At 32.3% G+C, this 11,687-nt stretch overlaps 2 protein-coding genes across 2 annotated transcripts in view; one reads left to right on the top strand and one right to left on the bottom strand.

Annotated features, from left to right (window-relative positions):
• Positions 1 to 1,065: 1,065 nt before the first annotated feature.
• On the bottom strand, positions 1,066 to 5,395 carry LOC136990931 (astacin-like metalloprotease toxin 5). Its single transcript, XM_067289405.1, has 7 exons — positions 5,240 to 5,395; positions 5,095 to 5,171; positions 2,549 to 2,628; positions 2,392 to 2,467; positions 1,723 to 1,837; positions 1,482 to 1,657; positions 1,066 to 1,408 (listed from the first exon to the last, which is right to left on the bottom strand). Exons 1-7 carry the CDS (start codon positions 5,263 to 5,265, stop codon positions 1,167 to 1,169), a joined length of 792 nt encoding a protein of 263 aa, XP_067145506.1. The 5' UTR covers positions 5,266 to 5,395; the 3' UTR covers positions 1,066 to 1,166.
• LOC136990912 (cytosolic phospholipase A2-like) overlaps positions 3,835 to 11,687 on the top strand; it is a 45,871-nt gene continuing 38,018 nt past the window's right edge. Inside the window, exons 1-2 of the mRNA XM_067289378.1 lie at positions 3,835 to 3,968; positions 9,664 to 9,890. The gene's annotated coding sequence lies outside the window, so the exon portion shown is untranslated. The remainder of the gene's footprint in view (positions 3,969 to 9,663; positions 9,891 to 11,687) is intronic.

Raw genomic sequence — 11,687 nt, 5'->3', positions numbered from 1 at the left:
CTATTCGTTTGTTTCACTTTGTCATTTCATTTTTTCGGAAGTGATGACAGTAGTAGTTATACTAGTCTATGATGTCTAAAAGTCTTCACATCTTAAGTCAATGGTTCCAGTTTAAACAGTCATAATTACCTTTAATTCATGATACCTAGAATTTCGATTTAAGTTTTTGTTTCTTTGTCATTACTGTGACCTTTATCCAGTCAGGTGAAGGTTGCAGATCCTTTCTCAGAATAACATTTTTAAATGCATAAAATAAAATTACAAAAGAAACTAGTTACATAGAAATACAGTTATTAAAATAAGTACATATATTACTATATCATACGTTTGTTGTTATTGTATATTATTATATAAAAGTCTCCTCAGACTAGGGCGCAGGATAATGGTTAAAAGGCATTTTGCCTAAAAATTCAACAGATTCGGGCAGCGAGGCGGCCACAAAACGGCAAAGAAGGGCGAACTACTGTCCAGTTCCTTGGGCTATGTAATGTGGTAGCTGAAAAAAGGGATCTTTTGACTCTGTTTAGGATATGATAGTATTTGGAGGAGCCATATCTTGCCGCACATACTGCAGTGCGGATAACCCCCAATTCAGAGTTGGTAAAATGCTGCGTGGAAGGCAGTAAAAAAGCGTATATTATATATTATTATAGTAATATATGGATACTCTTATTAATTATTTACATCATCAAAAGAAAATTACCGTATAATCACTTTGCATGCAAAGTGCTTAACACAATAATAAACAATTTCACACAATAGCATAAAATTGAGATAAGGTTGATTTTTACCCTTTGAAGCCCCACAGACCCCTTAAAACTTTCTATAGACCCCTGGTTAAGAACCACTGTTCTAGATGGACCTTTACAATAGCTTTCTGGCTATAAGTTCATAGAACATGCAGACTGCAAAAAAATAAAAGATGCATTAAAGACCTTTGTCATTTTGGCATTACAGTGTCTTCAGAGCCTTACAAATCACTTTGATGCACTTGTTACAATAAACTGTTAGAGAATTTAAAATTTGAAAGAATATATTTGGTTTTTATATACAAGAAATGATCAATAATACATTTTAATGCTCTAAATATATATTTATTACGTTTAATTGGTGTAATTACATAAAGGATCATATTATCGAGATGCCGTTGTCGTCGTCACGAGCAGTTAAGATCCAAAATAAAATTCGCAATCGTATAGAATATTGATGTATTTAACATCATTTTCAGTCAAAGCTGATTTTTCGTGAACTTCTTTCAAAACACTTTGACCTTTCTTGGGTTTCATTGTGAATGATGATCTGTCTTTGGAAAACGACGTGGAACCGTAATGCATTACAGTGTCATAACTGTAATTTGTCAACAGTCTTATCCCATCCGGTTTATATTTCTTAAACTGGCTTTTAGCATCTTTTAATATAAATAAAATATTTTAAGTATTTAAAAAAGCTTACACGTAAGTAAAATATAAAACAGTACTAACTTGGTAGAAGATTACTTTCGACGATTTCGATATACTCGTCTCTGTCGGGTCGATTGTGTTCGTGATAAAATCCGAGAGCATGACACAGCTCGTGAAAGAGTATACCTTTATTTAAGCAACCGGCGCCCAGACTGAGTCGTTGTCGTCCTCCTATCATCCCGACTTTAGAATGACACCTGAAAAATAAGATTCTAAACTATAATTCTGCTGAGTAAACTTAAAAGAAGCGAGCAAAACCTACCCTCGTCCTTTGTATATAAAAATATAATTTTTTTCGTTTTTCCTTGGAACAAATTTTATACAGGTTTTCTCTTCGAATTCCTTCATTACTGCATTCACCAATTTCATGTTAATTTCTAAATGAATTAAAATGAAGATCTAATATAAGGAAGTATATCTTCTTCAAAGAGGTGCAGTATCAAAAGATGTACAAACATTTATGTATACAGGGTGTAACAAAACTCCTTGCCCAATATTTTATTACACCTTTAATGTTTTTTACGTACCGAGATAACTAGCCTACAAATAAATGTCGACTCCACCAAAGCCCTCGTCAGACTAAATTAGCTAATCCCAATGTATAAAAAGGAGGAATTGTGAACACAGTTTTACTCTATAAGTTCAGAAGAAACACTAAAATAATTAACAATTAAATTAAAATTCACATCATACGAGCTGGCATTTCCAAATTTTATAATGTGTGCTAATAGCCGAACTGCAACATATTTCAAATTAAATTGCATATTTTAGTTAAATGTATTTTTTAACATTTAAAGTCTAGAGTTTAATATTTAATTAATGATTGGTAATGTAGAAATTCTGTTTGTATGTTTTTTTTTAGAAAAATGAAAAAAAGAAATTCTAGAATAATAGTAAATTACTGTATATTACATTTAAAATACAGACTTACTTGCTGCCGGATCAACTACATAAGGAACAATTCCGTCGGTCCAAAGTCTAGCTTCGGACATAACTACGGTGCGACTCTGTCCATCGAATAATAATTAAAACTGTTTAACCGTTTAAATTAATTATAATGTAATACACGATATTAAATATATTATTACTTCTCCGGCCGAATCGTCCGGAAGAATATCCCCTTCGAACAAATCGGGATTTTCCATCGGCTTGTACTTCAAAAATATTTCTGTAAGAATACAATAGACCTTTTCATAAAATGTTGTAAAAGTGTAAATAAATTCACCATTCAGTTTATCTCTTTAAAATTCTCTAAAGAATTTTATAAATGATGAGAGACATTTTCCAGAAGAGAATAAATTTCATATCAATCTTAGAGAGGTAGGATGATGTCTCTCCTGTGTACCTTTTATATATGTAAGACTTACCAAATATTTCTAATTGGAAAGATATATTCAGATCATGGATACGTCAAACTGTTCTTGATCTGTGTGTATAATTGGATTTTTGTGTCATATACAGTTTGTGGAATTAATGGTATAAATCACTTAAAATTTTTTTTCCATAAGTATAAAACTCTGCAAATGTTCTTTACTGCATATTTAATGGTCAAGTGTTTGTTATTGTGATAGTGTAGTTAAGGAAAGGATTAAGGATGATCAACTGCATCATCCAGGTGCATAATACATAAATGAGTCAAGTAGATTTACATGTAGATAATGCAGTATTGTATTAATACAAAAAAGATAGACAAGCGTCTAATGGTGGAGTGTAAGGTTACATATATCAATCACTTTTACGATTATAATTTGTGAAATTTTTTACTCTATTCCAGGGGATGGCAAGTGCCCCGTTTGCCAGTCTCTGTGGATGCCAATGCTTTTTTCGATAGTGTAATTAGGTCTAAATTAAAAATTTTAATTATGCCGGCTACCTCACTAAGCCCTAAGTTTTCTCGGAGTTTGGGAAAAATCCCCAGTTTCTTTTCTTTGAATTGATAATGGTAACATTCATATATACAACACAAAAGTGAACAAAAGAAATATAACTCTCAAATAAGGCAATTGGTACGATCAAAAATAGAAAAATTGCTATCCGTCGAAAAAGAGTTTATTGGGCTGCAATTTGAAAAAATTGTAGACCGATAAATTCCCGCTATCTTCCGTCTGCTGTCTTTCTTAATTTCGACAATGGAATTAGATAGATGATAGCCGAGATCAGACATGGAAAGGTTAAGGGCTTGCCGTCCCTAATCCTTCCATATCTGCTCTCTATTGTTAAAGGAAAAGCATTATGTACTGTACTCAAAACCAGCAGAAAGTTTCGACCCGTTTGTTCGGCATACGAGTAAGGTTTATCCAGGAGCGGGACGTGTTTCAGTTTGGAGAGAGCCAGCAGTTGTACCTTTAGCCCGAAAGTAAGTACCAATAAGTAAGAGGAAGAATTTAGACGTGTGTTAATAATGCGAAATAAGTTTCTACCATGGAAAAGATGAATTTACGAAAGAATCATCCGAACCATGTTATTTACAGAAGAAATTGGAGATAAGGAATTAGAAATATATCAACGGTGAGTGGAAGATTTTTTTTATTTAAATCCCGGTGTAATTAGTAGTTGCGCCGGTCGCCATTTTGTTTGTAGACGTCGCGTTCACAAACAAGATGGCGACCGAAAGTGCCGCCATAACTATACTTTTACCTAATCTTATTATATACGAATGAATGAAATGCAGCGATAATTTGAATAAGCGTAAAACGAGGTCTTACTGTATTCTTTGTTATTAACTAGGACATCGCGCGAATTTGTCGAATTGCGATATAATAGAGATAGAGCCAAAAAGAAAGAAGCAATCCTCGCACTTGTTATACACAGAAAAGGCGATCCTTGTACTTGATGGTCGCGGACAGGCGCACTTTGCACTTGCCGCCACGAAAGAGGCAACTTTGCACCCGCAGGTCACTATCCTCGTAGCCTGCCGGTCATGGTAGAGGAGGTCCTTGTACTGGTTGGCGGGCACAGATGATCCTTGACCTTATCGACACGGAGATACGATCCAAGAATAAAGCAATCGATGGCAATGTAGATAAAACCACTGACCACTGGTAGTTGGTTGCGAGTTCGCACCTGGCCAACGGGTTGGCTACACGAGTTTTCCAGGTTTTATTCACGTTAGTAACACCTAAATAGGGGGCCAGTTTCCCATAAATGACCACTTCGGCAGACTGTCCACGTGTGGCGTTGCCGGATACGAGTAAAACTAAAACTAAAAGCAATGACACCAATTGCTTTGTTGTTGCGCTCTGTTCTATTTTCTATCAGGTGCACGCAATGCTGTTTTTTTATTTGATCCCCAAATTCTTTTAGGCGTGCTCAAAGAGCACGGACATTGTCACTTCGCCCCACTTTACATCGATAACGAAATCACGAAGCTCTATTTTCTACATTTACATTTATTTCATTTCTAGATTCTTCACCTCAATCAATAGAAAATGGCAAAGTTTTATGAAAATGGGCCCAAGAAATTTTTGAGAACCAACACAATGTAAGCCACATAGAAGAGGCTTCGCTAACGTTCCGCCTCAATAAAAATTTTAATTGAAATTATTTAAGATTTCTTTAGAAGCAATTTATTATATTTTTTATATTAATTTAACATTAAACTAGATTTTATACCTGTTTGAAAATTTAAACTCACCCCACATGATATCCCGAAAACTTTTTGTTCCCGCTTCACACGCCACTTTACGCAGTTCCGCGGTAGAAATTACTAAACTAATAATGAAATACGCATTAAAAAATAATTATAATATTAGTTTAAGAGAAATTCCAACTATACTTACACGAAAAAAATTGAAATCGTTTGCATATTTTTGCTTCAGTATCTGACTGGAGCTAAAATCGTAATTAAGCTGTCTCGGATCTCGCTTCGAATAAGTTTTATTTGATTTAAAACTACTAAAACTTCGAACAATACAAATACAATATACTAAATTCGATTCTTTGCTTTCATAATGTTACATACTATTGTTTTCTTGTAATAAGAGATGATTTTATTGTATTCTGATATATATGACACGTTAGACTTTACCTGATATACTTTCTTACAAATGTATTGTGACGTCGTCTCGACTGGCGTTATACACGGTATATGTCTAATTTCAGACAGTTAAAGTTCGAAATCTAACAAAATAAACATGTTAATAATAACATTTCCGGGAAGTTACACCTCGGTTCTGCTTTTACCCCACTTTACAATTCTATCGCGATACGACAGAAGAAATAATTCTTTTAAGCGTTATTTAATTAAATTCTAAGAATAGGCACCAGTCGGGCCTTTTTGTTTTGTTTGTTTTTTCCACATAAAACTTTGTCTTAACAATCCACATCTAATAAGTTATTCGTTCTTCTCCTGTTTTGCTGCAATGTTCCTTCGACGACGAAGTCATTTTGGATTTCAAGGATGGAGTTTCCGCACCGACAGTAGTAGTTGACACCTAACGAAATAAATGTTAGTTTAGAAGTTGAGTTAAAAGCGTACCTCAATTGTTTAGTACGTTTTCCGGTCATTAACAGGGTGACCTGTTAAATACACTCATTAGGATTTTTTGCCTTATAATGAATTTCACGAAAATGCACACGACACGATTAAGGCAAGATTACGAGTAAGTCATTAAAATTCATATAAATTTCAATGGGTTCTCTAACTCTGACTAAACCACAAACACGATTAATACACAAAGGACCGAAGAAAATAATTCCTTGCTTATTCGAGAATCATCCTGTCACGTCCGAAGTTTGAACTCTCGTCCGAAACTTCGGTCACAATCGGGTTTTCGGGTCATGTCCGAGGTAAACTGTTAAATCCGGATCAAGTCCGGTCCCTTTCATCACGACTGACAAACTGGAAGACTGAATCACGCTGATTTAATTCGAAACTCCAAGATACTCTGTAAGTACTTCTTGAACTTTCCGAGTTCCTTTCTTTCGGCCTTTGTGAAGCGAGGGCTGTCAAATAAAATGAATGATTAAACGTTGTGAAAAGTAATTGAATTTAAACAACATTCAATCTATGAGAGCACTTACCGAAAAGACGACGTTACTCATTGCCCACACCCGGATCTATTTTCGATTTCTTACCCTTACCAAAGCAGAAACGAAAGAATTTTTTTCACATTATCACTTTCGTTGATCTCGAAAGGTCCCCTCTGATAAAGTGGTCCGGGTAGAGCTTACTTTGATCGAACCCGATGTCCTTGATCCACAATTCGGCTTCGATCTGCTCGTAGCTGATATGAGCTAATCTCTCTGAATATTTTAAACTGATTCCATTGGAACTTCCCATTGGAATCGGGATATGTTCCAATGCTCGACCCATTCGATATGTTGGGCTTGCTCGGATAATTCTGAAGGACGTCCATTGATTTTTGGATGGGTCGAGCACTTCTGTAGATTTGTTCAAGCTTCCCTTGTATTTTCTAAAATATAAATTTTCATATTTTAACGTACTTTGAATTAATTAAAATTAATATTTTATTATAACTGCATTATGTATCTTATTAAAAAATTCTATACTACATGTGAAAAAAACGATAAGATTGCTATTGTATATTCGAATGTCAGTGGCGGAATGAAAGCGCTGACAGCTTCAGTGTTGCCGTTCCTAGTACATTTGTACTTTTCGGGTACATTTTGCTTTTTCGAGTAAATTGAAAGTACACTTAGTTTTTTAGTACATTTTGAGTACATTATAATATTTCGGTACCATTTATGGTACAAAATAATATTTTATGCCTTAATTAACTCGTGCCACTTCGGACTTAAACCGTGTCCCCGACGCCAATGGTCGAAGTCTCCCCGTGCCTTACAGACTCGTCAACGCCACTGTCTCGGGGCCACCTTCGATCGACCATCGAAGAACCACATCGACGCCCAGGACGTCCGAACGGTTGATTTTCCTAAAGCAAACTATTTTGTACATAGTGTATGTTTATTTTATGTTAAAATAAACTGTTTTAACATAAAATAAACGGTTTTTGTCAGATACTTGTCTTTTTCTTCCGCCACCACCCACGTACGAATGGACCCTAGACCATTACTGACGCGCAATTAACTGATTGTCCCTGGAAGTCGGCTTCTTACAGAAACGCAGCTTCCCTATCATCAAATGTCACGGCACGCCACTGTTATATTCTACTACTTTTTCAGAATAATTTGTTAATAGTTCGTACTGCGCAATATATCTATTCCATGTGTATTATTATGTAAATTTTTAGAGAGTTTAAAAAAAACCCTGAAACTCGTGGCTTCCCTCACTTCAGCGAGTTTCATCAAGTGGCCCTATATCGTTTTGTCCACATAAGTTATTCAGTTTGCAGTTTTACTGCATTCAATTTAACTCCACAGGAATAAAGGGGAAACTTCACAGGCCTTGTGCCTGTGGAGTTTCCCCTTTATTATTCTATCCATATCGAAAATGAGATAAAAATAATTTCATGGCAAAAATGGCAATGAATGTAATTTCGATGGTAAAAAATTTCCTAGCTATGATTGAGCGATTTTTAACAATAGATTGTTAAAATTATCGAAAGGATCGCACTGTACAGTACGTGAAAGGAATATTATATTAATAGATATCGATTCAATTTCTTAAACATTTTAAGTATGACAGGAAGTCTGTCCGCAATTATGATAAATATCTTTAGATAAAGAACTATTTTGTAATATTTTAAGTTTCCTGAAACATTATACAATGATTTTAAAGAACGAAATATATATATTTTTTATGTACTGTCTTTAAAAGTTTAGTAATATGAATAACACGCGTTTGCTTAATTGAATATAATGTTCCTGTTAACGATTCATGACATCATAATTTTAGATTAGTCGTATAACAGAAATAAATCTGCTTGAAAATATTAAATAATAAGTATTTGCAGTTTTGTTTTATTAGGAAAGTAAAATCCGCAATGCTACAGAACTAAATACAAAAATAATAAAGGGATCTTTGTTTTGCTTGAATGAGAATCGTAACTGTGCATTTCTGTACTCATCAATGATAGATAACCTTGCAATTTTGACGGCCGGATGGTCGAGCAGTCAAGGTAGTACCCTACCGCTCTGGGGGATCCGGGATCGAATCTGGACGGATCGAAAAATCCCCTGGAATTTTCGGGGATTGGTTCGTCCGGATATGTCGGGTCCCGTCCCTCACCACCCGGCCGCCCCATTGGCCGAACCCATAATGGGCTTCACAGGGCGGAATGAGTTTTAAAAAAATCTTTAAGAGAGATGTATGGACTCTTTTTGCGATGCATAACCGTCCGAATGACAATTGAATTTTCTTTGTTTGTGTTTTAATTAATTCCCGATATTTCCGATATCGATATTTTGATAAATTATTGAGAATAAATTATCATTCCGTAACCAACGGTTCGAATTGCGAAACTATTTGGAAATAAGAGTTTTACGTGTAAACAAAATCAGTTACTGTAATAATGAGATTTAATTGAAAAATTTGGGTTTTATATATATATATATGCTAATAAGGAGTAAAATCGTCATTAACTCCGACCCCCCCTTTTTTTAAAAAACACTTTCCGCCCTGTGGGCACTAAGACGGCCTTTTTAGTAAGTGAGTTGTGGGTTAAGCCAGGCCCACAATGGGGAAGCCGAATGGTAGGAGACGAGGTCCGATATATTCCAGACAGATTACTCATAGAAGAAATCCAGGAATTGCTGGGGAATCCGGAATCGAATCCTGATTCGATTCCGGATTCCCCAGAGCGGTAGGACAGATTCGGTTATCCGATCGTCAAATAATTAGCGTTATTATTCTTGGAAATAATTTTTTCACGCGATATACATCTTACAATTATAAAATTATTGGCACATGAATTGATGATGAAGAATAAAAAAATTTATATCAAAACATAAACATCACACGAACAAATACTTTTAATTGTAATTTCTATTTTAAGTTTGTTTGAAGATCCAAAGTGCCAACGTTTGTTTATGTTTAAATGATTCGGAATTTGAATATTAAAATAGCTGAAGAATATTAAATATTTATCTTATTAATGCAAGGGATGTATCGATTTTTTCTAGAGAAATTATTTTTGGATTGTAGAAACTAATTTTAATATTTAAACTATTCGTTACAAGTTAATAAAATTGCCTAATTCCGGTTTTCCTTTATTATATTTTATCCTTAAGTAATCGAATCGATATTTATTGTATTTTTTCTGTTTTGTTTACGTTCCCGTAGCATTATTCACCAAGGGAACGTTTCTCGATATACAATAATCAAAATTTAAATTCGTCCAATAAGAACTTTTCAAGAGAATGACGTCAACGTTTCTTTACCTAATGTGGAAAGGGAAGGGAGTGGCCGAAAAGCCTCACATATGTATGTATTAAAAGTATTGTTTTATTTGAATTTAAATTAAAGTTCCGCACTTAAACAACAAAACTGCATCATTTCAACTCGACCAGGTATTTATAATTTATAATTATTTATTATATAAAAATTTTTTATAATAATACCTTAATAATAATAATTTTTAATGATTATTTTAAAGTATTTAAATTAAAAAAAAATTATTATTAATAATTAATCTTCAATAGAAATATTTTATATAATTTGTATTATATCAATTAAGGAATAAAAATAATTATTAGGGAAAATAATTGATATTTATTATAATTTAAAGTTAGAGTCATTACGTCACAAAATTTGAATTTGAAAGCAGAAAACGTGGAAACATTTATACTACATTTTTTTGAAAATTTATTAGAATTTTTTTCAATTTAATTGCTCTTAATTATACCTTTTTATATTGGCAAGGAATAGGATTTCATTTAATTAATATGATTTAATTCAATAATTATGGTTAACACGTGCTTAAATGTACCTCATTGCATGTTTGGTTGTAATAAACATGTTTAACATGAAGTTACTTTTACTAATATGGATTGAACATGCTATGAAATCTTTTTATTATTTATGTCGTCCTGAAGTGTTTTTGTGAGAAATAAACTCATCAGCAGTGTTCTTAGAAGTATTGCCTAATGATGCAAAGGAGATAGAGGATGTGGTTTCTGGACACAATTTCTTGCTTCCTGTATATATCTCTGATAGATAAATGTGTAAAATATATAAATTACAATGTTGCTTGTTTTTGTAACATTAATTCAATGAATAATGTAAACATATTCAATTTTAACACAAAAACATACAGAGGTCATTAATGTAAAATTAATTTCAAGATAATTATCATTAGTCTGTGTTGGAATTACAATATTTTCATTATCCTTTGTTACTTTTTATAACCTTACTAAAATAATTTTTAAAAATTGATATAATTTCGCATATGCCGACACGTGCAATGTTAAGATTCGGTGTATATTTAGCAAGGTAAACGATCGTTTAAAACGTAGGCGAAGAATGACGAAGAACATTTTTATTTTAATAAATGATATACAAAATCTTTATTGCCTCATCGTTTTATAGTAATTATTTTGTTTTACGCTTTGTGACTCATATTAATTTGTTATTAATTAATATGTAATTTATTAAGAAATAATTTTTTATTGTATATTATTATGAAGTATATATTATAATCTTTTAAGAAATTATTTAAGAAAACATTGTTTATATATGTATATAATTTTTAAAATGCAAATAGAGTAACATAATACTACTGAAAAAATTATGCAATAAATTTTGATATTACACATGTAGAGAAAATTATAAATTTTTGAAAAATATGTATTAATTTTCATTTTATATAAAGAAAGAAAAATGATTATACAAATCAACAGATATTAATTAATATTTAAATGTTATTTATTTAAATAATCTTCCTGAATATTTTAATTAATTAATTTAATTATAAAGACAATATTTTATGATTAATTATTAATAATAATTTAAAATATTATGTACAAAAAATTAATTATCTCTTTTTTTATGTTTTTTCTTAGTAAAAAAATAATCTCCAATAGTTAATATCATTCAATTTAAGTGTTTTTTATATGTTTATTAATTGAATATTTCTTAATTAATTATATTTATATATATTTCAGGTAAATAATGTTTTATATTGTATAAAATAATTAACTATGCAAATTCAATATAGCTGCTAATTAAAGAACACTGAAATAATTTAGAAACATTTCCAGCCTTTATTAGGTCATACTCGGCTATTGAAGAACAGTACATTTGAGTTTGAGAATGGAACAATATAATATAGATTTTTATAAAGAATTTTACAACGTATTGATTATTCA

Source organism: Centruroides vittatus, unplaced genomic scaffold (genome assembly GCF_030686945.1).
Source record: "Centruroides vittatus isolate TY-2023 unplaced genomic scaffold, ASM3068694v2 contig_1381, whole genome shotgun sequence".
Lineage (NCBI taxonomy): Eukaryota > Metazoa > Arthropoda > Arachnida > Scorpiones > Buthidae > Centruroides > Centruroides vittatus.
The sequence above is the reverse complement of the archived record's forward strand: the minus strand, read 5'-3'. Positions and strand labels throughout refer to the sequence as shown.

Coding starts and splice junctions, on each gene's coding strand:
- LOC136990931 (XM_067289405.1), bottom strand. CDS start 5,265: ATGCAAACGATTTCAATTTTTTTCGT. Junction 2,629..5,094: donor TTTTCGGGATATCATGTGGG/GTGAGTTTAAAT, acceptor GTATTCTTACAG/AAATATTTTTGAAGTACAAG. Junction 1,658..1,722: donor TTTATATACAAAGGACGAGG/GTAGGTTTTGCT, acceptor CTTATTTTTCAG/GTGTCATTCTAAAGTCGGGA.